The 27,640-nt window shown below is 40.5% G+C and overlaps 1 protein-coding gene across 3 annotated transcripts; it reads left to right on the top strand.

Moving 5' to 3' along the window:
• Window positions 1-1,281: 1,281 nt before the first annotated feature.
• On the top strand, window positions 1,282-26,367 carry trip10a (thyroid hormone receptor interactor 10a). Of its 3 annotated transcripts, none has more exons than XM_086070033.1 (15): window positions 1,282-1,657; window positions 10,169-10,284; window positions 11,412-11,468; window positions 11,819-11,966; window positions 12,792-12,854; window positions 14,248-14,352; window positions 14,437-14,565; window positions 15,200-15,346; window positions 15,426-15,614; window positions 18,961-19,125; window positions 22,397-22,506; window positions 22,640-22,772; window positions 23,736-23,824; window positions 23,903-24,039; window positions 25,264-26,367. In XM_086070033.1, exons 1-15 carry the CDS (start codon window positions 1,634-1,636, stop codon window positions 25,413-25,415), a joined length of 1,764 nt encoding a protein of 587 aa, XP_085926159.1. In that variant the 5' UTR covers window positions 1,282-1,633; the 3' UTR covers window positions 25,416-26,367. The 3 variants fall into 3 exon arrangements, with proteins under 3 accessions (XP_085926159.1, XP_085926228.1, XP_085926306.1); XM_086070102.1 differs by lacking the exon at window positions 18,961-19,125 and adding an exon at window positions 19,464-19,487 and having other exon boundaries at window positions 1,283-1,657; XM_086070180.1 differs by lacking the exon at window positions 18,961-19,125 and having other exon boundaries at window positions 1,283-1,657.
• Window positions 26,368-27,640: the final 1,273 nt, after the last annotated feature.

Here is a 27,640-nt window from a genome sequence, read left to right as displayed (position 1 = left end):
TTCATTGTCCCCCTAATTTATCAACACACTTCTGTCTACCTGTTTCTTATTATGACCTTACTCTGACCGCAAACACCCAAAACGAGCTCTTAGTTAAAATAAAAACAAAGATCATGTAGCAATTTCCACTTATATTTTGAAGTATATTTCAATTTAGCTATCATTGAGTACACGCTACAGTTGGAGTCTTCAGGAAGATTTTATAAAAATTCTGAGCGAGAGATACAAAGTCCGACATATTCTGTGTACCTTACGCATCAGTATTTGGAGCAGAAGCTCCAAGCCCCGTCCCAATGGAAGAGGAACGTAGTTTAATCGGAGTTTTTTGCCGCGGCGAAAGTAGATGGGAAGGATCGCGTTCTTTATGAAACTGAGGGGGACATCTTCCCCGCGTCCTCAGAACCAACTGCGCGAAAATGTCAGACTAAATTGTGTTGCTGGATTTTAGTTTTGAAAGGCAACACAACTACTTTCACAAACTTTTGTTTTTCAATATAAAATAGATAAATAAATAAACGGACAAAGCGGCATTTTGACCATCAGTGCCAAAAGGGCATGTTCCCTGGCACCCATAACCCCCCCACCCTGCACGTGCCTGGAGCACATTGAGTCTGATATTCATTATTTCCCTTTCGTTGCTTTTTTCCCTTTCGTTGCTTTTTGTATCATGTTTGGTGGTAAGCCATGAAAATTTTCTAATGTAAAATATGTGCCTTGCCCTTGGCTCGATAAGGGTTGGGAAACACAAACAAACAAAAAACAATGTGCTGCATATAAAAAAATTAATGGAATGAAAAAAAATCTCTTCACAAAAACATAAAAAAGTAGGCCTACATCACACTGACTAGATATGAGAGGATTATTATTAAATGCGTCAACGTGTAATGTGTACATTTTCTAGTGCAGCAGCAGTGACAAGTCAATTGTTCTTTGACCATCAAATCAGAGGACGGACTAAGGATGACGTCATAAGGGCCAGATTTGCTTTGAAACCAATCAGGTTAAAGAAACTCCCGTTCCTACATCACCTTCAGTCGTGTTGGCAAGTGATTGTGAAGGCCCTGGACAGATTAGACAGACATGGCAGCACATAGAAATTAAAAATAGGATTGGCCCAAAAAACAAAACAAACAAACAAAAATATACCGTTCACATTCTCTTAATGCAAGCAGTGGACAGCGCTATATTACAGACCGCAGGTGTACCTAATGTTGAGTCCGGTACGTGTGCGTGCCAGGTGTCACGTGACGCTCGACGTGCGCGTCAACGTTCGAGGACGCGCGCGCCGGTGCGGGCGGGACGTGGCCTTGCAGTCAAACTTGAGTGCGCTGGCCCTTTAAGGTTTTAAGGATTTGGGGAGTGACGCGGATATGAAACCCTGTTAGTTTATCCTTCTTTCTCGCTATGAAAAATATTTGGACAAACTAGACTAGCAGCTGTCAGACGGCTTTAATTAGCCAATTATGTTACTGGTTTACTTGACTTGTTGAAGGAAGCGAGCGACGCTGCGGAAGAGCGACGACGGGCAGAAAGTGTTCCTCCTCCGACCGCCTTTGGGAGATTATACTCGGATAACTTTGGAGAAGTTCTTTGTATTCGGGGCGGCGGAGAGGGCTTGGCCAGCGGGCTGAACATGGACTGGGGCACCGAGCTTTGGGTGAGTCGCTGCCGAATAAGCAACGCGGTCAGGAGGACTCATGCTAGCTTTCGCTAGCAGCCATTCTCGTTTGAATTCTTCGGGATGGTGCGTTCAGGGTCAGCGCCCCTTGGAACCTGCGAATTTTAGAAAGTTAGTCCACGTTTGCACGATGACACACACTCGCAGGCCACTTCATTAGGTACAAGAGTTGCATAAAGCCGGGCCCATTTTGCTATGTTGGACTCAGTAGATCGTGCAGGTTGTACCTAATGTAATGTCCGAACATCACTGGCAATGTAATTGCACATGAAGGTTGCACGTCACCCTTTTCAAGTGCTCTTCCGTGCACACATCTTCAAGGTGGCCCGCAGGGTTACGTTGCAACCACTGGGAATAGTGTGTTTCCTTGTTGACACTTGGCTCCTATAGAGATGACAACACATGCTCAGTGTCATTTTGATTTGAAAACATTTGGGAGACTCTTCAACTGTTAATCACATTCATGTCCACCACAAGATACTAACCGTATGTTGCATTGTCATTGCATTGTAAACAACAATGGTAATTATAATTGTACAATAATAATTGCAGTTCTGTGCTAGCAGACGTTCAACTGCTTTTAGTTTTATGACAGACAATTGAAAATAATGTTTCAGACAGAAACCTCTGTCGTTATTATTCGCCGTTTGCAGCACTAGAAATGTAAATATTCACCTAATAGAGGACAAGTAATGATTGGACACGGTAGGTAGCAGATAAGTGTCATGATAAAAACGTCTATCGTCTACCCAATGTACTAGGGCTGAATGATTTTGAAAAAAATAAATAATTGCAGCCTTTGCAATTTGAAAATTGCATTCTACTACATTGCAATGTCTATTTCAATTGTATTACTTGTTCAGTCCCGCAATGCATTCACCTTTTGATGTAGGGATTAAGGAAGTGGAGAGAGATGCTTGCTGAAGGCATATGGACATTTTTAGTTGTCAAATAAGTCAACTGCTGTAAATCTCAATTAGAACTAGAGAGGGAGAATTGCTCTGTTTGCCTGGGAGGTGTGTCTCTTCTAAAAAAGGGGGAAAAAATGGCTGGATTTGCTGTGTAATGGTTCAGTTGCTTCTAAGTATTCGGCATGGGTTCAGTTCCCATTCATTCACATGCAAATGACAATGGTCGTCTTCTACATACTGGCTACCAATCCGGGGTGTAGTTTGTCTTTCACCCAAAGTCAATAGTGTGCCGCACGATACACGTCACCACACTTAATTAATATTTAATGTGGGGGTCAAACTCGGCGGGCCAGTCATGCTAGATTAATGTAACAAGTCTACAAGATGTGTACTGAGCTACTGGATATACTGTTCATTGAAAAATTTCAACTCCTCTCCCAGGTCAACAGTACAGCACTAATATAATTCATTCAATGCAGAGGATGAAGAATATATGAAGGAGTACTGTTAGAATTTCTGCCTACATGATGTTCGATCAATCTGTGGCTATCCATTGCATTACTGCTTAAAGCATCGCAATACCAATGCTATTTATGTTAGCAGTAAGCTAGTGGACCGAAAGGCTAAGCGATTTGGTTGTTTCAAATGGACAAGGTGCAATTTGTTTATTTTTTTGTTTAGCTGGACTTTTTTGAAGAAATGTTCACTAATTGCATCAAGTCGGAGGGGAAAAAGTTTCTGGCTAAGTAATTTGGTTGTTTCAAATGGACAAGGTGTAATTTGTTTCATTTTAGATTTAGCTTGACTTTTTTTGTAGAAACTTTCACTAATTGCATCAAATTAGAGGGGGAGCGGGGGGAAGTATCAGTCAAACCATGGCTCGTATCTAAAAAAATAGCTGAGTCACTCATGTTAAGGCAAAACTATATGCCCTGTTTCCATTCGCCTTTGCTACTCACAGGGCCTAAAACTGAGACACATTTGGTCTGAAAACACTTAACAGGCACTATTTCTCTTGTCCTGAATGGTATGTTGCCACACTTTTTGTACAATTTGTCCACATTTATTCCACAAAGAGCATTCTTTTAGCTGGAGGTCAGATCATTTGTTCCGTCAGCATCAGGCCGCTGCAGCTACTAGCAACTTGTAACAGCACAATAGTAGGCGAATAGTAAGTAAGCACATAAATGACGTCATGGATACAACTTGCACATGCACATTCTCTGACAGGCAGAATTGCATTGAAGAGATAAAGACTGGAAGGTTGCGGCCTCATTACAGTTTCTCCCTCGGGCCACGGTTTCCGTCCCTTTTTCTGTTCTGCGTGCTTGTGCAACAGACTAATTAGTTTTGCCCTACTTTGATTGGACGATTGTAGCGCCAGTGTGAAGAAGAGGTTCTTTACCCCACTTATTTGCAGTATTTTCTCCCTGATCCCCTGCTTATTTGCATTTTTTTACTTATCCCTTGTTAAAAAAGAAAAAAAAGACAAAGGAGTAAACCAAATGTTGCTCTTTATCGCATACCTAATTATGAAGACAAAAAACGTCGATTCATAGCAACAATCAACAGAAAGGACTGCGAGGTTAGTAGATAAATGTTGTAATTAGTAAATAAATGTTCATATATTTTACTAGTCATTGTACACTCTAACAAAGATTGTAACAGAGGTGTCGAATTGCGTGTTTCAAATCACATCAACGAGCCAGATAGTTAGCGTCCACTTCAACTGCACGAACACCCAGCTTAGTTTTCAAATGCACCTTCTTCAAAACTATTAAGTGCATTTGACTGTTTAATAATGGCGGATTTCGTCTTTGTGCTTGGAGTTTTTCACTCTAGAGCCGGAGTCATATTCATGAAATGACTGCATAGCTTACGACTCATTTGTTCCATGCTAGTAAACATAGTAACATAACATCATCACAGCGTTTCAATATAGAACGGACTTTTTAAATATGTCAGTTAGCATGATCAACAAGTTTTACCTTTGCATTACGAGGTATATTGTGAGCGTAGCATCTCGTCCCAGAGACTCAGCCAGCGACATGCGTTTAAATCAGCCCCGGTGTAAGGAGGAGAGACAGCATTGACTACATAATGATATAGGTCGTGCTCTGTGAATTCCGGCAAAGTTGGCGATTTGGTTAACTTGGTAAAAACAGCATGCAACAGAAGGTAAGGGGCTGTTTTCAAACTAGCGATCTCCAACTAAAGTAAATATCGCGCTCTATGAGTCCCGACTAAATGTGCAACTTCGACTGACAGGCGGACTTTGGTTGGAGTAATAGATTCCATGGCTCGATGGGCAATAATAACTTCTAAAATAGCACTCGCTAAGTCACTAAGTCGCTCTGGGTCACGTTCACTTCCATTCAACGATCATTTCCTTTCCGCCGTCCGTCATAGGGCAGTCAACTGATCACGTGACACCGGTGCAAATTGACAATACCGCATGTAACGTTAGTCCGCTGTCGCTTACTTTTGTTTCGTGAGGCTAGAGGAGACGTAGTAACATGACTGGGACCTACCTCCCCGTCCAACCCGCCTCCCATCCCCACCGCTGGAGTACACCCACCCAAGTAGATTTCAAATCTGTGGGAAACACTGTTTTACATTGTGTTTTGACATTTTAGCGTGTGAACAATCATAGGCTACTGACTCCTGAAGCTATAGGAGTGTTAGCCTTTTTTTTTTTTATAGTAGGCCTATATGCCCGTTGGTATTGTTTTTTTTTCTTTTCTACGTGTTGCTTCACCATTTGTGTTCAAATATACAGTACAGGCCAAAAGTTTGGACACACCTTCTCATCTAATGCATTTTCTTTATTTTAATGATTCTCACTGAAACTATGAATAAACACATGTGGAGTTATGTACTTAAAAAAAAAAAAGGTGAAATACTTCAAAACATGTTTTATATTCTTCTTTGCTCTGATGATTTTTTTGATCACTCTTGGCATTCCCTCAATGAGCTTCAAAAATAGTCACCTGAAATGGTTTTCCAACAGTATTGGAGGAGTTCCCAGAGGTGAGTGTACAAATCAGTAATCAGAGCAAATTGTGACTATTTTGAAGAAACTAGAATATAAGACGTGTTTTCAGTTATTTCACCTTTTTTTGTTAAGTACACAACTCCACGTGTTCAGTCTTATTTTTGATGCCTTCAGTGAGAATGTACAATGTAAATAGTAATGAGAATAAAGGAAATTGACACATTGAATGAGATGTATGTAAACTTTTGGCCTGTAGTGTACGTTGCTAAAGGGTTATACCAGCGCTGTTTTTATTTTGCCTTGCATGTTAGCATTGAGCTAACAGCAATACCTAGGGCAAAATTATTTTAGTTGCATGTAATTCTCACTGGTTTATGATGGCAAGAATCAATTCACTACATGAGTTCCTACAGGAAAAATAGGTTTGAAGTGAGAACAATTGGAAGTCAAACGGTGTCATCGAACAGATTGTGTTTCACTTTGCAGGTTCCCCTGTCACAGGGTTTGTGTCATGTTAACCTCGACAGTCACTCGTCTGGCATCTGGCCGCTGATCGCACTTAATCCTGCTGCTATTTAAAGGTGTGCGGTTTGCGAGACCAGTGTGGCGGCTCATGCTAATATGATAGCGAGCGCCAACCGGGCCTTTATTGAGGGATGGATATTAGATCTAGATCATGTCTTGATGAGCTGTTTAGGTGACTTGCGAGACAATTGTCACACTAATTGTTTTGTATTAACAATCACTGCTACATCATGTGATTGAGGATCAATAGGTTCTTGTTGCCCTCTTTGAATGACGTCTGAGTGAACTCATCCCATAGGGAATTGCTTGAATTGTTAAAGCTTGTATTACTCTTCAAAGTTTCTCATTCTTTGCTTTTTGTAAGCAAATGCTTTATCGTTTGGATTAAATTAGTTTGAAAGCATGAACTTGCCACCTGTATTTTAACTAATATACACTATATTGCCTTTAAAAATACTCAGTTTTGCTATCTATTAAATTAAATATTTTCTTTACTGTGGTTGGAGGTTTTTTTGCACATGGAAGTGTTGCTATTATTCCCCCCAATGTAGCTAATTGTGTCAACCAATGTTAAAGCAATGCACCACTGAAACCTCATTTTCCAGTATTCGATTAGGCATTGTGTACAAAGAATAAAAGTGCACATATCTCAAGCATCTTATTCCCTGATTAAAACCCCCCACAGATTAAGTATTAAAATAATAACATACCCTGGGCAGCGCCATCAGCTACATGTCGTGTGATCGCAATGACATATCCGGTGGGGATGTAAGGATATCCAAACATCACGATACAATATTATCACAATATGAAGGTCATGATTATCACAATATTGTGGGGAGGTTGAGGATATGAAAAAGGTCACACCAATGTAAAAAAAATGAGCTCACACTACCCCCCCCCCCCCACACACAATATTGTCCTTTTGTACATAACAGCAATTTATATAAACAACCTAAAATCTCTAACAACACTTAATATTGAGGCACTTACTTGCTAATGCACGCACACATTCAGTTCCTCCACATATTGACTCGGGTTCACAAGCATATTACATTCCCCTTCATCTGACCATTAGCGTGGATTTTAAACATAGAAGGGCCAAAACATGCCTTGTGACAATTAAATTGCACAAAAAAACTAGCCACTAGAGGGTGCTAGAACTGCACAAATGGAAATACAGCTGACTTTTTTAACAGATGTGCTTTTAATATATTGTGGCAGTTTTAACATCGCGATATCACAATATTGCCATTATTGTTACATCCCTATCCGGTGTGTAAACAATAGCTGCCTTCATTCATTTCAGTGCAGGTTTACTGATGTAATGGCCAAGAAAAATGACGTTTTCTATCGCCAAATACTGTGCCTATTCTGATTGGCGTAATCCTCAGCATTTCAGGTTTCATGTCCTTCTTTTGGGAGTAAGCATGCTGAGCACAACAAAATGTAGCTGATGAAGCGAGTAAAAGTTGGCTGAATGTTTATGCTGACCACAAATGGCAAAATGGCCAACTCCTGAGATGGATAAAAATGTCAACACAATATTCATCAAAATGCTGTGTTTAGACGAGTGATGCGTGCGCATAGAACAAATTGTAAAGAAACATTTTGTCTTGACTTCACATTTAAAATTGAATTTTGGTAGTTGAATTAAATAAATACAAAGTTTAGAAAACAATGAATAAGTTATGTTTATTAATCGTGATTTCAGTATCTATCAAAAAATAATCTTGTTTGTATTGTAATTTGTAATTTTTTCCATCATCACCCAGACCTACAATATTGTTGAATGCAATTTTACAAAGCATTTTTTGTGTGTGTGTGTGTGTGTGTGTGGAGGGGTGGAACAAATTAACCCTCATTTCTATTCATTTCGGTGTGGAATTCTGATTTACAATGAGTGTCTTGAAATAAAGCTGTGCAGGATTATGTTTGTAAAGGCAGAAGTTTTGACACAGCTCTTGTATTCGTAATTGGCAGACACTGGCCCTCGAAACCAGATCTTTGTATCATTGCCTGATTATGCTGTGAAATGTGTTTAAATTCTTGGTCTTTTGGTTAAAAATAATAATCTAAAAAAATGTGACACACAGTGATGTGACCCTTTTGTTGTAAAATGTTCCAGACAACATAATTACTTGGACTGTGAATAAATAGCACCACATGTTGATGTTTCATGCTGATAGCCTCGGGTGGACCGGTCAGCTGATACAAAAATTGGGCATAGAGATCATCCGCACAAGTGGCCTTCTTTTTAATTGTATTTTTTAGCCCTCTCAGTAAGACTGTACCGTTTTGCAGGATTACCTCAGTGGGGCGGGTGAACAAACGTCGATTGTCAGTTCGATGACCTTTTGTTTTAAGCCAGAAACCTTTTACTCTGTTGTGTAATTAGTCAAAATGTCGTCTCCGGAAGGGCGCAGAAGGGCCTGGCCCAACTTGTCAGGGTTCTCCTGTTCAATTTTCCCACCCCCTCTCCCTCCCACCTTCTCCTTAATACAATCAGTAGCCACAAATAAAGCTTTGGAGTGTCCCACGAGAGAAGATCAGCAATCTTGTTACTCACTCTTGATAGGCTTGTCTGAGTGCCCTTTTATTATGGAAATCTAATTCCACTAGGCTGAGAATGTTGAGATTCGCAGCTGACGTGAAACGCAACGAACAAGTCTTATTTTATGCTACATTTGTTAGCAATTTGTTGTTGTCGTGCGTCATATCATAGCAAGTGGTTGCATTAAATGAGTACCGGCCTCATTACCATAATATGAATACCATGAGGAGGATAATCTGATGAGTGAAAAAGGTTGTGTTAAGTGTCTTATTTGTGCTACTGTAGACACAAATAAGTTTTTGCTTGCATGGGTTTCTTCCTTACACATACCAAAAACATGCATGTTCTAAATCGCCCTTAGGCGTGAATGTGAATTTGAATAATCGTTTGTCTATACGGGCCCAACATTTGATGGTGACCAGACCAGGGTGAACCCAGACTCTTGCTAAAAGTCAGCTTGGATAGGAAGTGCTATATATAGAAAATGAATGAACGTATGCTATACTGGCTTGTAATAAACAAAATAGAACATTTTGAACTTGAGTTCTCTTTAAATACTGCAAATATTAAATTCAAAAACCACACATTTCTAACTGCGCCCATCTATGAAAATGCCCAAACAAATAAAACTCTACCAAATGTGCACAGTTAGACTACGCTTTGCGCTTGACTTCTTCTGTTGGGGCATGAAAATTAGGGATGTAATGATAACAGCAATTTGGTGATATCGCGATTTTAAAACTGCCATAATATCATCGTTGTCATGATATTAGAAGAAGCATATCTGTTAAAAAGTCAGGTTGAGTTCCATTTGTGGCTTGTGCAGTTCTAGCACCTTCTAGTTTTTTTGTGCAAATTAAATTTTCACAAGGCATGTTTTGGCCTTTGATAATTATCGTATGTCCGCGTGACCATCGTATCATGATGTTGGAATATCGTTACATCCATAATGAAAATAGGGCGCAGCTTTGGTTTTGGTGTTGAAAGCAACATTTGCTAACTTTGCAAACACTCGCAAACATTCGTCCCCTCAGTAAAGGACTTTAACATCATGGCTTTTCCTCACATGGTTCTTGTGCGACATAGCGACTTGTGTGGTGTCCATGTCAAGTTACCAAATATGGTTATTTTCTCCATAAATGGCTACTATTTGAACGTGTGGAATGCTGCTGTTGAAAAGGACACGTGGAAGTGTTGGGGTGAGTTTGTGGTGTGGGCGTGCCTTGAACCTATAATTGCACCAGACTTGGTAACATCTTGGTACATTTATGAATGGAATATTGGACAAGCAGCTGATGCAAACGTACATTTATATGCATGTTTCACGGGAGCTATGCTACTTGGCTACATGCGGTGGGAATTTCAACAATGTAACATGAAGCAAGTTTATTGATGGCATTCCAGCCGGTGCAACATTATCTAAACATGATTCACATCCTGCAATGTCTCTTTTCCCTAATCAGTCCCTCGTGCGCTATTAACATTTTTTCTTTTTCTCTCCTAAGGACCGATGTGACGTCATCGAGAAGCACACGCACTCCGGGCTAGAGCTGGTGGAGAAGTATGTGAAATTTGTGAAGGAGAGGACAGAGATTGAGCAGAACTATGCCAAGCAGCTGAGGTGGGCCTTGTCCTTCTCCTGCATCATCTGTTCCTAAGTGTGTGTGTGTGTGTTTGTACTTGTACATACTACATTGTGAGGACCAAAATACGTCTTTAACCAACAGATTGAGGACATTTTTGTGAAGGGAGGACATTTTGGCCGGTCCTCACAACTCAAGACCTCTTTTTGACGGTCAAGACTTGGTTTTAGAGTTTAGGTCTGAATTGGGTTATGGTTGAGGTTAGGGTAAGGAATAGGGGTAGGCAATCATTTTTGATGGTTAGGGTTAGGTGAAGGGGCTAGAAAATGCATTGTCTATGGATGTCCTCACAATTATATAAGTACAAGTGTGTGTGTGTGCGTGTGTGTGTTCACATTTGAAAGGGCTGTTTATGGCATGTTTGTCTAGTCTCATGACTCTATTGGAACACACTGGCCTCATTCTCCAGCTGCAGTCCCACTGCTCCCTCCTCATGCTCGCTACTCCCACTCGTGGAGCATGCGCTGAGGAAGTGGGAGCAGACGGGCACATGACACCCAGGATGTGGTCAGAGGAAGAATGAAATGAGGAAGTGCAGCACTGGGAAGAAAACGGGCATGTTTTTTGTGTGTGTTTTTTTTAAATACTCTATTGTTCACAATTGATGTATGATGTCATTGAGCTTTCACTTTTATTTGCCCAAACTTCCTTATATTGCTTTGTTTGTTGTACAATGCACTATGCATAGAAATAATACATACAAGTACTCGGACACACTTCAGTTGTTGGATCTGTTTCAAATGTTCTGAGTGCAAGCCATTGGCTGAAGAAGAAACGTGATAGAATAATATTTTTATTTTTATTTAAAAAGAACTAGGATAAAAATGTCTCTTTCCTCTGCCATCATCCCTGTCTTCTATATGTTTTTAAGATTCTTCACACTCCACTTTACCACTGAGCCACGCCGCCCCATCCACTTCATTAGTTTTCCTTATGTAAAATTGTGGTCCGTCTTTTGGCGGTCCAGATTCCAAACTCTGCGACAGATTTACATTATTTACTTATGACATATATTGCTCTTGTTTTTGTATGATTCTGTCTCAATGTGAAACGGATAAATCACTAAAACTGAATTTTTTTGGGATGCACTTTTGTCTTGTCTCAGGAATCTTTCAAAGAAGTTTAATCTAAAACGGAACAGCAAAGATGAGCCAGACAGCGGGTGAGCAAACTTAAAAAGTGCAGTCAATTTTGAATGTCACATACTCGTTGGTCCAACAATCCTTCTTCGGGTGAAGACTAAATTGTACTTAAGTATTAAGTACTTTTGTGGATTGCAGTTGGTGTGAATGAAAATTTTTAAATATGATACTGTCAACAACACACACATTGATCTACAATATATGCTGTAACTATAATTTGGTGTCTGAGAGGTTTAAACACCTCCACAAGAAGTAGGAATAAAAATATCACGGAGCTCTTATCATGACTTCCCTTTTATAGTGTACTGTGTTATCTCATCGCCGTTTTCCTGAACTTGCCCTCTTTTCTTTTCCTCCCCACAACGGTTAGGCTCACCAGCTACCAGTCGTTTATGGACATCTTGAATGAGATGAACGACTATGCGGGCCAGAGGGAGCTAGTGGCTGAGAACATGCTGATGAACATTTGCGCCGACCTCACCAAATACCTGCAGGAGCTGAAGCAGGAGCGAAAGTCGGTGAGCTAAATAGATGGGCGTGAATTCAAGCGTTACTTGAATTTGTAGTCATCCTCAAAATGTTCAACAAGAAACCTGCTGATTTGAAATGACTCCTGACACAATAGCAGAGGGCGCTAAGGTCTTGTTCAACTCTTATTTTATGGTCAAAGGGTCATTTTGTGACCGTGTTGCACACTGTTTTCATTAAAAACACACTTTACTCTTGAGCGCATGGCTTGCAGGCTTGTGGACAAAAGTATTGAGCCACATCTCTTCATCGATTCATTAAGCAAGCGTTGTATTACATTCCTTAGTTTTCCCCTTAGTGAGTTGTACAATTCAATTGAATCCTTACAACTTTGTAGGGAAGGCACTTTTCCATAAAATCATGCTTGGATGGAGGTCCATGTGAAAGAACCAATCAAAAACAAAACTTTTAGGCTGAATTCCAACAAAGTGTGTGCCTTTTCTTTTTCTAAAAAAGTAAGCTTTCTGTAGGTGTGTCCCAATACTCTAGTCCTCGTGGCAGTAGTCATTAGGGGAGGTTGACATGCGTCATGGTGATGTGGACATTGTGGACGTTCATTGAAGCCAAGCTGGATGTGCAGTGATGTGCCGTCTCTCGTCGAGGAGTCATTCCTTGGCTCCGTCTCATCGGATTATCAGACTGACGGCAGACAAGACGTCTCAGGCAGACACACTGGCATTTGTCCTTTCCATTTTTGTTTTTTTCCATGGTGTTGTCACTATTTACCCTGTGCTTACACGCGCTTGTCTCCTCCCCCCAAAAGCACCCACCCTTCCTTCCCCCTTAGCTGACTCTATTTTTATACATGTCTGCAGTATCTGATGGAAGCCAAGAAGGCCCAGCAGGCGTTGGAGAGCACCAACAAGCAGCTAGAAAGTGTAAGTGTGGTCTCGTATCTACACTTGTAACATTAATGGGAGGGTTAAAATGGACCTGACAGTAGAAGTGCATTATGACACACACACACACACATACACTTGTAAATACACTGGGTGGGGTCACATTCACGGTTTAGGGGTAGAGTTCGCCAGTCGGCGGGGGGTGCGGGGGGGGGGGGGGGGGGGGTCTGGGTGATTGGGGACCTAGGGGCGGCTGGAGCTGGGTTGGGATGGATGGCGGAGGGGTCATGGGGGGTGCGGGGGTTGGGGGCCGGTGGGGTGCCTGGCGGGCCTGCAGTGCCCCGTCCTGCTGCGTTGGGTCGGGGGCGCGGGCCGTGTTGGGGTGGGGGGCGCTCCTGCTCCTGGGTTTGCTCTCCGGCCGGTGGCCCTGGCGGGGCCCGGGGGTCGTCCTTTGGCGAGGTGTTGCACTTGCTCTGTCCTGGCAGGGGTCGACGGCTCCCCTCTTTGGTGGAGATTTTCATGCATGCCAGATCCACCACACCAGCATCTATCGAAACTCAGACACAATCTGCTTCCTCCTCAGGTCATTGAATCGGTGGAGGCTGGTGTCTGTGGATCTCACTCGGCTTCGTCTGTCCTTCCTTCCTTTCCTCAGTCTCTCCTTCGGTCTCCCTGACTTTTTTTTTTGGATTTGTTGGAATTTAGATGTTTCTGGGGTTGGGGAAGAATTCTGGTGGGTGGCCCGGTGGGTGGTGTCTGGGTCGGTGCTGGATTTCACCTTCCTTGGTTTTCTTTGGTCCCCTCGGGTCTCCTGACGGCGGTGTTCGGTTTAGGTGAACGGTATGGGGAAAAAAAGAAAAAGAAACGACTGCACAACATCTTGTAAGTTTACTTCTAGCCTTGAAACTTGCATTATCAGCCAAACTGGCAAGTAAATATTCATGACGACCCGCCAAATTGAATTTTAACCCGCATTTGGCGGGTTGGCGGTGTGTTAATTTAGAGCCCTGTCACTATATACATATAATTTTCATTTAGTCTGTTTTTTTTGTAATAAGGTACTGCATTTCCATACACCAACACTGTATTCATATATCATGCTTCCCGGTTTTTTATTGCTTCGTGTTCACAGTGCACCTTGTTGTATAATCCTTGTATATTATAAGCAGTCACACTGTCATGCATTTTTTTTTTAAATTATGCACAAATTTTTGTTTGAAAACAAATTCTATTTGCGTTGCATGCAGCAGGTCAACACAATGCTTCCAAGATGAGAGCTTTTGACTGTTCTGCAACAACCACAATAAAGGCTCACTCTATATGATGTCCTTTCCAAGAGTAAATTACAGAGTCTTCATCCAGTTTGTACATTATGACATCAACATGCTTTCATTGCTAATGTTCTTCCTTTTCCTTGCTGTCGTCTTTCCAGAGTAAAAAGCGCTTTGAGCGGGAATGGCGAGAAGCAGAGCGTGCGGCGCAGAATGCCGACAAGACGGATCAGGACATCAATGCCACCAAGGCAGATGTTGAAAAGGTAAAAACGGTAGTGGCGTTTATTTTTATTCAGTCATAATGTGTATAATGTAAACTTTAGTGACTGTACTTACTTTCTCGGAAGGCTAAGCAACAAGCTCACATGAGAGCGCATGTGGCAGAGGAGTGTAAGAACGATTACGCCGCTCAGCTCCAAAAGTTCAACAAGGAGCAGAAGCAGTTCTATTTCACTGACATGCCACTCATCTTTAATGTAAGTCATCTTAAGAGGACCACAATTCTACTTTTTTGTAAAGAAAGCAGGTGAAAAGTTATGAGAGGTATTCATTTGACAAAAGGTTTATTATATTTTAGTTGATAGGCAGTGACGGGACAACTGCACTACACGCTTTTTCTATTTTGCCTCTCATGTAGATAAATACAGTAACCTAGCTACTGCTAATCTGAACTATAATAATTCATTAATATATACATCTATTTATTTTCTGTATAATTTGTCCTCAAAAGAGCCACTGATGATCTGGAGCATATCCCAGCTGACATTAGGCGTGGTACACCTTAGACTGATTGCCAGCCAGTATAGACAACCAACCAGTCACACTCACATTTACACCTATGGACAATTTAGATTCTTCAATGAGCCTAACATGGATGTATTGGAAATGTGGGAGGATTCAAACCCAGAACTGTGAGGCAGCCATGTCAACCACTAGTCTACTGTGCTGCAAAATGAAAACATTAAAAGTTTAAATGAATACCTGTCTAGCTAAGTATTATTTTTTTCCACAATACTTGTCTTATGTAAGCAGAGAATGTATGAATGAAATTTTCAAATCACTGGAAAAAAACGCTGCTTTTACAATTTTACTTGTATATGTGTGAACTAGAAAATGCAAGAACTGGATGAGCGACGAATGCGGAAGTTGGCACAGGGCTACATCTTGTTCTCTGACACAGAGAAGCAGGTGATGCCCATCATCGGCAAGTGCTTGGACGGCATCACCAAAGCAGGCACTAATGTCAATGAGAAAAATGTGAGTCTCGTCTGCTTTCTATTGGCTTTAAACAAGCACTGCAGAATAACATCTGGATGGCTCTCGCACTGCGATTCAGGACACCTTGGTGGTCATCGAGCAGAACAAATCGGGCTTTGAGCGTCCGGGCGACGTGGAATTTGAAGACTTCAGTCAAGGCATCAATAGGGCGTCGTCGGACAGCAGCCTGGGGACGCCCAAGGGCTCCATTGACCTTTTGGGCAAGAACCGAAGCAAAAACTTTTGGCTTTTCAGTAAAAAGTCCAAGGTAGGATTTTGCATGTCGTCAAATCGAAGATGAATGACTACATGGCTATATGATTATATTAATTTGAATATCGTCTGAAACTTTTACATTTATTTCAGTATAGTAGTTCAATTAAAAAAGTGAAACGTGCAAACAAAAGGGGGCATCCATCCAAACCTTATTAAAGACATGCGGTGTAGAAAACGGAAGGAATGAATTGGGTAGAAATTGGCCTTTTTCTGCATTTGAATAAGTAAATTTCACATATGACTTTCACTTTTTGAAATGAACTACAGAAATAAATGAACCTTTCTGTTTCTACGATATTGTAATGTATTGAGATGCACCTGTATATAGAGAAGAGGAATGCAGTAGCGCAGCAGTCAACTAGTGGGTGGCTCCTTGCATGGCGGGCCGAGCCAGGACGGACCTCACTCCCGTTCACCCCCTCAAAACCTCCAAAGCATGCATCTTTTTTTTAGCGTTATGCCCTATTGCACCCAATGGAGTGTTTCGAGAACACACCCCTTTTGCATGAGTGAGCCACCTCCCCTTTGCCCACACTCCCAACCTCACCCACCCTGCGCACAGGTCAACTGGCAGTCAAGCGTTGTGCTGCGCTTGTGCTTTCAGCAGCACAGGGCCCGAACAACATTGAATTTTTCCTCCGCGGGCATCCACAAACACACTGCTTCCATTATACTTGGCGCTACAATCGCTAGCATTGTGAGGACAAGCCGCAATGTTATTTGCCGGGTCAGTAAAATGGGAATCAGGGTCAACTGGTGCTTTTAGTGAGCACAGCCAAGTGCAGAAGCAAAAGGCGATGTTTGAAGTACATCAGTCGGGACTGTGTAAAAAAAAGAAAAGAAAAAAAAAACATCTGTTACTTTCACCAAACCTTGTTGAAAATGTATGGTGGTCCAAATCTGGTCATTTATCTGCTGTTTTCACTGTTATGGTTCCCTTGCATGTGGACCAGCAGATTAAGCAGACAAACTTTCTGTGTATGGCAGTTTGCACTCACATTCTAAATGCATTACTGCCACCTGCAGCACTGGAGTGAAACGGCAGACATTTTCATAATTATCAGCAAATGGAACAAGAAGTCGCTCTGGTTGGAAGGTGTTCTGCTTGTCACATGAGTAGTCACCCACCCCATTAGCACACCACGTGACCCCTCCCTTCTATTCACAGCACTAAATGACCCCCTCTATATTCCTTGTTGGCTTGTTCAACGCCTCTCTCGCCTCAGCATGTCTTCCCGGGCTGCGCTCGGCCGTGCATGTGTGTGTGTGTGTGTGTGTGTGTGTGTGTGTGTGTGTGTGTGTGTGTGTATGTCTCGTGTGCGCTGCTGTGTCATCAGTCATGCTCTCCCAATTAGACCCGCAGCCCAATGAATAGCAGGCTCACTTAAAGGACTTTCTGGGTCTAGCCCTGAAAGCACCCCCCTTCTCTTGAAGCACTCTCCTGTACTTGGAGTACCATTACTCTGGAGGAAACAGGCACCTCCACTTCATGAGAGTTCACACCGATGCCTCTTCTAGGTTTGTTTTTAGATTTTGATGGGGTACTAAAGATTGCTCTCTGCCATTTAAATGCACTTTCATGTTAAACACACTCACATTTTACTTCACTGGATTGATGGATATTCCTTATTTTTTAATATAATTGATATTCATTGAAATTCAAATACTTGCAGAACATGACCATTTATATTGGAAATGCGGCCACCTGGGGGAGAATAATTTGTAAACTTAAAACCGTAAAAAAATGTATTTATATATATATATCCAAGTATATATATATATATCCAAGTATATATATATATAGATATATAGATATATATATATATATATATATATATATATATATATATATAGATATATAGATATATAGATATATATAGATATATATATAGATATATATATATATATATATATATATCCATATATATGCTACATTCATTTATCTTCCTCCAAATACAAATCACGTTTTGCATCATCTACTAGATTTTAAAAACTCATTTTGGAGGTCAAAAGATTATGTATCAGGACTCATAATAAGCCACAGGGGCACTTATTGGATCATTCAATATAGTATATGCAAGTTTTTGTTACTCTACTTCAGTGTTTCCCAACTTTTGTCGAGCAAAGGTGGCCATTTTACATTATCAACATGTGCCCAAAAGTATACCTACTGAAATAATGAGGATCTCTCGATTTGCTTACAAATGGACTTTCTCAGTATGAAATTTGTGCCTGTTTAATAGAACAAAAACAATAGAACAATAAATTTTACAACTTGCTGGCGTAGGTAGATGTGCAAATATTTATTTGTAACTTTCTGACAAATGAAGTAAAATTGGATAATCACTAGTATGCCACGGCACTCTGGTTGGGAATCACTGTGCTACATGCTGCTGGTTTTAATTTTAATTTTAGTTTTAAACGATTACATTTTTTAATCAGATTAATCACATAGTAGAATTTTGATTAATCACTTAATAAAAAAGGCTTTTTTAATCAACATTTTCCCCCCCGCCAAATTTGAAGAGCACTGGTTATGTGTTCATTCTTTTGACATTTTCTTCAACATTTTTTGACCGACTGCACACGCTCATCCTCCTCTTTTTCTAATCAATGAATTACTTGCATAATTTAAAATGGAAAAAAATGACCCCAATATTTTGACATGAACAAATATTCTAAATGTGATACGCAAACATTTATTAAATGCTTTACTTTAATGCATGTAATTATGTTTATTGCTCAAACAACCTGTGCTACTTTAAACGTAGCCATCCGCTGTCACGCTAAAGGGTAATAAATGGTCAAAATTAATAGTGCGATTAATCTGCGTTAATTCATGATTAATGCGATATTTTTTTGTGATTAATTAATCAGTTAACGCTTTAACTTTGACAGCACACATTTTTCATTTTAGCTATACTACTAGAATAGATGTGAATTCAACCTTCAGTGGTAGATGAGTGACTGCAAGTTTTGGCCTGCCGCTGCTTCTTCTGCTGCTGCACAATTGGGGCGCGGTGGGAGCAAAGCTATGGCTGCTTGCTTTACTGTTATTATTGTTTTTATTTCAATATGTGTTGTGAGCCCAAAGGCCTTGTGTGTGCGTGTACGTTTGCTGTCATGTTGCCGGGGCTCAATGTTGTCTTCTTGCTTTGTGTTGTGCTTTAAGGTGTTGACGGTGTCTTTTTCTTTCTCTTGTCACCTTGTTTGTCTATCCACCCCCCCTCCCCTCCCGCATCCCTCCAACCCATCCCTTTCCTCTTCTTCCTTTCACCCTTCCCGCTGTATATCGACCCGCCTGCCTCATGCTGTGACCCCACCCTGCCTCTTACCAGCTCTCCCCTTCCACGCTCCCACCTTCATCAACCCCTCCCGCCCCCTCGCCCGTTAACGGACCCCCGTCCCCCAAGTTTGGCCGGGACCCCCTGTCGTACTGTTTGAAGGAGATCAATAAGACAGTCAAACCCAGAATCTCGTCCTTCCGCACACTCAGGAGATCGGTGAGTCCCTCCCGAAAGGAGAGCCGCTCGGTCACCCGCCGGGGCCCTGCACATGCATGCTTGTCGCTCTACTTAAGCACTACTTGATTTTATTGTATTGTCATGCTTTTGATTTAGTTTACATTCGTTTACCCCTTAAAATGTTTGGTTTCACATGCTGCACATGAAATGTCCATATAGACTGTGTGTGTGTTTGTGTGTGCTGTACTGTATTTAAAATGTTGTTCACATCACACTTCCAGAAGTCAAAAGTTTTGGACACCATTGTGAGGATAACAACTTCTTTTTACAATACTAAGCATGTGTTCCAATACATATTCTGCTTCCTTTCCCTTCAGAAGTTCACACCAGAGAGGATTCCGGTAAAATAGAGCGCATTTATGGCGCGGGTTTGCGAAGCGGGTGACTCAAAAAGCGGCCACCTTCCCCATGCAAATGTTCATTTAGTTAGGATTTCACTCATTCACTGCCATTGACGACTATAGACGTCAAAAATTCATTTGAACAATTTCTATTAGTTTAACATTTTTTTTCCAATTTTGTTAAGAGTATGAAAACCTAGATTTTTTTATTGTACATTTTGAACAGATATAAAACTTGCCATTTTATAAACTGGCAAATTTGCCACTTAATAAAGTGGCAAATTTACGAGGTTTCCCCCCGCAAATTTGCCACTTTATAAACTCGCAAATTGATGATTTTTTTTCTCACTTTAAATTAGCAAATTTGCCACTTTATAAAGTGGCAAATGTACGATTTTTTTCTCGCAAATTTGCCACTTTATAAAGTCCCAAATTTGCCACTTTATAAAATGTATTTTTTGTGTTTTTTCACGGAAAATACGGTAAAAATAATTTTTACGTCTATAGCCGTCAATGGCAGTGAATGAGTTAAAAAAAAAACGCAAAAAAAACCTTACACAAATCTGACTATCAAATGCTTGAGGGCAAACCACTGCAGCTGGCATGACATATTTTTGTTTGCATTGAAAAGGTGGTCTCTTGGTGGAGAGGAGACACAATTGGTCACGCTCAAAGAAAATGATGCTTTTATTTGCACTAAGGAAGATGACAGAGTATTAGGGCCACACTGATTACAAGGACAAATACAGCAGTCATAATGATGTAACAATTATGTTGAGAAAAGGTGAGTTTTACAGGATAAAAGTTGCAATTTAATGAAAAAAAAATGTATGAGAAGAGAATTTTAGCGTGTGAATTTCAGACTTTATAGCTGTATCCTCATAAAACCGTCTTCATTCTCATATTACATTTTTGGGGGGCTTTTCTTGAAAATGTTGTCTTTACTCTCATAACTCTAGGACTTTCTCCCGTGGTATTATGATCTTTTTCTCTTTAGTGTGTCCCTATTACTCTTAAGTAGAGAATAACCAAATTAAACAGTGTAATAAAATAGTCAGTATTAGGGCCACACTGAAAATAAACAAAAAGTATACAACTAGATTAGAGTTGTAACTTTATGAGAATGAGAGCAAGGCAGTTTTATTTCTATAGCACATTTCATACTCAAGGCGACTTCATGTCTTTTACACAAGCAAAGACACAACACTTAACAAATATCAACACTACACTTAACGACTTCAGAAGCAAAGCAGAGAAAACAAAAGTAAAATTACTAAAATAACATACAGTACAGACCAAAAGTTTGGACACCTTGTCATTCAGTACATGCTTTATTTACATGACTATGTACATTGTAGATTCTCACTGAAGGCATCAAAACTGTGACAACTAAACAAACACATTTGGAGTTATGTACTTAACAAAAATTTTGAAAATAATAAAATAAATACATAAATAAATAGCCACCCTTTTCGCTGATTACTTTTTTGCACATTCCTGGCATTCTCTCGATTGAGCTTCAAAAGGTAGTCACTTGGAAGGGTTTTCCAACAGCCTTTAAGGAGTTCCCAGAGTAAGAATTTCAAGAGTATGCAAAAAAGTAACCGGAGCAAAAGATGGCTATTTTGAAGAAGCTAGTATATAAAACATGTTTTCAGTTATTTCACCTTTTTTTTTTTTGTTAAATACATAACTCGACATCAGTTCACACATACTTTTGATACCTTCAGTGAGAATCTCCAAAGTAACTAGTCATGAGAAAAAAGTTAATGCATTAAATAAGAAAGTGTGTCCAAACTTTTGTCCTGTACTGTACATAAAAAAAATATTAACAGAAAACTTTCTTAGAAAACAAACAAACATTTAAGTGTAAAGAAATAAGAGTAGTTACCTAAAATAATTAAAAGGAAAAACATGATGTAAAAATGTTAGGAAGACCCTAATCAAACGTTTTTAGCCTTAGCATGCATAAGCTTCTCTTTGGTCTACTTGGAGCATGCAGTCCTTCAGTCTGGATATGTTTTTCAACTGGTAAAAGGCTGTTTTAGTGATGGATTTGATATGGTTGTTGAAAGTCCAAAATTTTGAACTTGGTCATTGGTTTCTAAAGACACTGACTCAATGTGTTTTCCAACACTGACAACAATCCTCTTTCCTTTATTACCGAAAAAATGACCTCCGTTTTGTTTTCGTTTAGCTGAAGGAAATTTTGGTTCATTCAGTTGTTAATTTGCTCTAGAGAGTGACACAATATGTTAGTTGAACTGCTGTCATTTGGGGACATTGAAAAATACAGATGTGTGTCATCTGTATAACCATGATAGTCAGCATTGCCGTTCTGAAGCATTTGACCCAAAGGTAACAGATACAGACTGAACAACAGGGGTCCAAGGACTGAACCTTGAGGGACCCCACCTAATTTCTAATGGTCACAAAGTAACTCCGTTCTTCCAAGTAGGACCTGAACCATTTTATAAAGTAAAATATTAACACAAAAAAGTTGTATATTTAAATTGTAATTTTACAAGAACATTGCCTTCGTTGTTCTTACTTACATTTAAACTATTTTTTTTCAATCTCAAATTTCCTTTTTTCCCTTCGAAAAGATACAGCTTCGTTGTTATAATATTATATTATGACTTCTAATCTAAAAAATAAACAAATGCATTCTTGTAATATTATAACTTAAGTTTAGGAAATAAAAGAAAGAAAGAAAAAAAGACTTTGTTTTTAGTGTGACCCTAACAGTCCCTCGTATAGAGTGACCAACTGTGACTCGAATCAAGATTGGTTTTGGAAAGTGAGCTAAACGCAAATGCGAGCCTTGGTGTTTTTTCCTGAGGTGGGGTGTGTGTTTCTTTCTGTAAGTTCCGCAGCGTTGAAGTCGACTTCCTGTGACCTTTTCACAGCCCGCGGTCACCGAGGACTTCACTCACCTCCCTCCGGAGCAGCGCAGGAAGAGGCTGCACGAGAAACTGGAGGAAACCAGCCGAAAGTTGCAGAAGGAAATAGATCAGAGGTTTGTGTTTGTGCTCATTCATCTCCATTAGAGCCTCTGTGGTGGATGTAGTATTCACCTAGTAGTGACACAATGGCGCATGTGAGTGGAACTCCTAAAATTCTGTCTCTCTTTCTCTCTGTCTGGGTGTCAGCGAGGCCCTGGGGAAGATGAAGGGTGTTTATGAGAAAAATCCTGAACTGGGAGACGCCGCCAGCCTCGTACCCCAAATCAATCAGACAAATCTGAATATAGAACGTCTCAGGGTGGAGCAAAACAAGTATGAGGTAATGCTGGCTTCAGGGCTCTTATTTATTTTGCCCTATAATAGGTAGACCGGCCGCACTCTGAATTATTAATTTGAACATGAAGTATTGTGAGCAGCCTACTGAGAAAGGCAATTAAGCCTTTTAGTGTATGGGAGCAGGTACAAGGTATTACGATGTCTGAATTAAGTTCACCCACAGGAGTTTAGTAGCACTACACGGTCGTTCAGTGATAGTGGTTATGTTGCAAATCAACTTGTTAACCGCACTGCTTGTGCAACTTAACAAGTAAATACATATAAAAAAAAAAATTGTCTGTAGCACTTGAACTGTGGAAGCAATCAAATGGCCTTGGAATGCGTTTTTGTTCATTAACTTGTTTTACAGTCAATTAGATTTTTTAACTCACTTCAAAATATATAGTTGAATAAATAATAAATGGCTATTAAATCTCAGGGTGCTTGATAATTTGACGCTACACCTCAAATAAATGCCTCCCTTTAACAACCCAGATGTGACAACTGTTAAGCTGACAGACTAATAAAATATAGATTAATGCATAGTGTGACCAAAAAAAAGCAGTCTTAAAGACATAGTTAATGGCATGTTTTAAGATGTCATCACGAAGTTTAATATTTTCCTTTCAATTTTTAAAGGTGAAGGCAAAAAATACAAGTGCACTAGCTGCCAACCTTGTTCTTGTATGAATGAAGCCCATTTAATTTATTCTGCCCAACACATGCAGTTATCTAAAATGTTCACATTTCAAAAAATTTGTGGCACATTCTGTATATTGTCACTGTCCGCTTAAAAATTATTATTATTTTTTTTGTTAAACTGTATTTTTTCTTTGTGTTTTTGATTTAAAAAATGAATCTGGCTATACTTGTTTTACTGGACAGCAATATACAGTATATAATAATTTAATGTCCAAATGCGCAGACATGGGTTCAACACTATTTCAATGTGTAATCTGGGTGACAGACGTGGCTGGCTGAGGCGGGAGGTCGAGGAGACACGCCACGATACAAATCTCACTCCTTCAACAACAACGACACTCACGAACCGCTAAGGTGATTCGCATCTTTCTCACAACAGTCGTTGACCCATTGCGATTTCCTACACACCTGCGTGTATGTTGTTTTCTCCAGCCCGGATGGAGCTCACTCCGATGGAGGCACGCCCGACACATCTTCCAATGCTATCTACGCCGAGTTTGATGATGACTTTGAGGATGAGGAACAGGCGGCTCCCATTGGGAACTGCACCGCCCTATATAACTTTCCTGGTATGTCACTTGCACTGGGTTTTGCTCACAGTGTCATATAAAGCAGTGTTTTCCAACTTTTATTGAGACAAGGCACACATTTTAAGTTTGTAAAATCTCATGCCATACAACTAAACAAAGGTGGGGAAAAAAGGTAAAAGTTCTATAAAAATGATAATCTGATATTCTCGTGTGGTGCAAAAAGGGTTTCACAGATGGCAAAGGCCTGCTATCCATAACTCAAGGCAAAAACAAGCAGAGCGCGACTGATAAGCCGATTCTGATATTTTGCAGAATAAAATTCCGATAACCAATACATTAAAAACTAAATATCAGGAATTCGGAAAAAAAATGAAGATCTCTTAATTAACATTTGACTGTTCTGCAATACGTTATCCTTTCATATTTGTTCAACTTTTTAACAGAGAATTTTTTTGGGGGGCCAAATTTTGTCGATGTTAAAGAGCCGATTACATTTGTGATAACAAGCCTCCCGATTTGCTCGGTAGCACTCCGGGCCCTATTTTCCTAGTCAGGTGCCCGTGTGCTTGGCGTGAAAACAGGTGCAACTTCATTGAAAGTCTAGTTTGCCATTTTTAGGACCGATTTTGCTCTTCGCCGGGTGTTCCGGCAGACTGAGCTGCTGCACCCCCTAATTTGGTCACGGAAAATAGACCGCCCGGCATTAAAACAGGCACGTCTTTATTTTCTTGCTGGGACAAATCTAGTTTAGTGCGTTTGTGAATTTGGTAGACGCGCTACACTTCACTGGGTTTTCTGATAGACCGTGCTGCATCTGGCAATTTGGTCATTGAAAAGTAGACTCGATTTTAGACTCGCTAAAACCATGTCTCAGTGGTGATGCAGGTGGTGAAATGTGACTTTGGTGGATTTAATTGAGGCAGGCGTTGTCACACGGATGCACGATCATGTGTTCAAGATGGTCTCCAATTGCCTTGTCACATGACACAGGACTGACTACACCATCCACAAGTGAAGATCTTGTGGTTCTTTTAACTGTAAATGCATTTTGTGTGCGTTGATCTTCTGCATGGAATCCATCGAGTCCGTTCGAGTTCATGTAGATCCCGCGCACGCACCATTCTCTGCTTAATTTTAATATATTAGTGAGGGTTGCCGCTTAATAAATAACCCCCTTGACACAAATACTTAAAAAAAATGTTGGTGAGCTAAACGCCATTGCACTTGGAGGCAATATTTGTAAAGGTTGTGGCCATGTTGCAGGCGCCAGCGAAGGCACCATCGCTATGCAGGAAGGGGAGGTGCTGGCCGTGGTGGAGGAAGACAAAGGCGACGGTTGGACACGCGTCCGTAGGAGCAACGGGGACGAAGGCTACATCCCGACATCTTACGTCTCCATCTCGCTCCATAAATGACACACGCAGGAGAGAACAACAAGAGAGGGTTAAAAAAAACAAAAAAAAACAGTTACGCAGTTCATCCCTATGGGAGCCATCATGAAGACGCTACAGCGCTTATGGGCGGGACCAGAAGCGCATCCAGGAAGTAGGGGATGGGGTTGACTAATGCAAGTGTAGTCCCAAATTAGCAATAGTGCACGGTGCTAACATGTTCCACATGGTTTGCTCTTCTTGTAATCCCACTTAGGAAAAACACGCAGTGATATTTTCTATTGAGTTCTCGCCGTCGCGGTAAAAGAACACAGTGACGCATTGGCTTCGGCAGTAAAACAAGCAAAGTCGAATATTGGACATTTATTGTGTGAGAACAAAGTGACACTGTGTGTTTTCATTTGCTGCTTGACAACAGACAATCACAGACAGACAGATGGTCATCATCCAACCTAAAGCAAAGACGTAGTGGTTCTCTTTGCTGTGTTTTCTACTACATGTAATTTATTGCAAATGTTTATGTACTTTTTTTTTTAATGTTCCGCTTTGAATTTAGTCTTCTCCCCCCCCCCTTAATAAACTTGCACACACACAGCGGGCAATGAAGTCACAAAAGGGAGCAGATGAATGCACACGAGTTGACAAGTAGTGACTATTGTATTTATGTAAGATACACTTTAGACACAACAAGACCACTATTGTCTTATTTAATCTATCAAATTAAGATTTTTACAGTGTGATAGAGAAGTAAAAGACGCTAATTATTCTTAGTGCGTTGCTCTTAATTGTCTTCATACATTCTAAAGTTTTTTTGTTTTTTTTAAAGCTATGTGTCGGAGGAAGCAATTGTCTTTGGTGCCTTTCAGGTAAGAATTATCAACGTTATTATGTGTGTCTGTATATTCAACCATTTTTGCATTAAAGACATTCACTTGGTTCAGAACTAAATAAATCTGGAGCACATTTTCAAGTTCAATGTGTCGTTCATATTCTTACATTGTAATTATGTTATCACGTTTGTATATTTTAAAGGGCTGTATTTGTTTTATAATATTGTATAATAGTTGATCTATAGTAACTTTTCAGAGCTAAGTTTTTTTTTTTTTGGGTAGTGTATGTTGTGCTGTATGAAAATAATGAATCCATATTTATTGTGGAGAAGTCTGAAAGCTCAACGGTGATGACTTGAGCCTCACTAGATGGCGCTGTTGTATCGTTCCACCATAAGGCATCCTGTGTTGATCGGTCATCTCTTTTTGCATGATTGGCTTTCCATACAGGCAATGCATTTGCATACCTCGTTAGGTTGCACTGCCTTTGGAAAATAATTCAGATTAGAATGTTTTAGGCGTGCTGCTGGAGTTCTCATTAGCAGACAAAAGAATGAATAGACTAGTATGACAAGATTATTTGAATGCAAGGCCTGGTGTTGCTTTAAAGGCGATCTAGGCGCCTCGGGGCTTCCAATGTCTACCTTTAGGCTATGATGTGACGTGTTGCCACCTGGGAACAGTTCCACCTCTATGATGCAATTTAAAAACAAGAAACGTGTTGTTGACAAAGAGCGAGGAATATGCCAACGGAGGGCTATGACATTTTCCTGGGACTTGAGTCTCTTCGCATTAAGGGGTCAATATCGTTATGAAATGCCGTTAGTGTCCTCAGAATCACTCAGCCATCATGAAAATGTAGCAGAATAATGAATATTATCACAAGCCACCACTGCCCAAGCATTTGCACACATACCAGTAAAATTAGTCTTAGTTAAAGACAGCATCCGGAATACTTGCTGGGGTTATTATGGGCCTGCTAAGCGGAGCAAGCAGCAGCGAAGCTGCTGCTTGCGGAGCAAGCAGGCACATATTACTATCCACCCTAGAAAAGTGTATATTATTATGGGCCTGCTAAGCGGAGCAAGCAGCAGCGAAGCTGCTGCTTGCGGAGCAAGCAGGCACATATTACTATCCACCCTAGAAAAGTGTTTATTCTTCTTATTATGGGCCTGCTAAGCGGAGCAAGCAGCAGCGAAGCTGCTGCTTGCGGAGCAAGCAGGCACATATTACTATCCACCCTAGAAAAGGGTTTATTATTTTTCTTTTTCTTTTTTATTCTTCCACCGACTTTTCCGCAAAAATGCGGCCCGAACCGTAGATCGCACCGGGACAAATGAGGTATCAAACGATGCGGCTCGCTCTGACTCGCTGCGCTATTATTTTTATAAGAATTCCCAGTTACCATGGCGACGCTAT

Source organism: Leptonotus elevatus, chromosome 1 (genome assembly GCF_054856555.1).
Source record: "Leptonotus elevatus isolate MCC_2025b chromosome 1, RoL_Lele_1.0, whole genome shotgun sequence".
Lineage (NCBI taxonomy): Eukaryota > Metazoa > Chordata > Actinopteri > Syngnathiformes > Syngnathidae > Leptonotus > Leptonotus elevatus.
The sequence above is the reverse complement of the archived record's forward strand: the minus strand, read 5'-3'. Positions and strand labels throughout refer to the sequence as shown.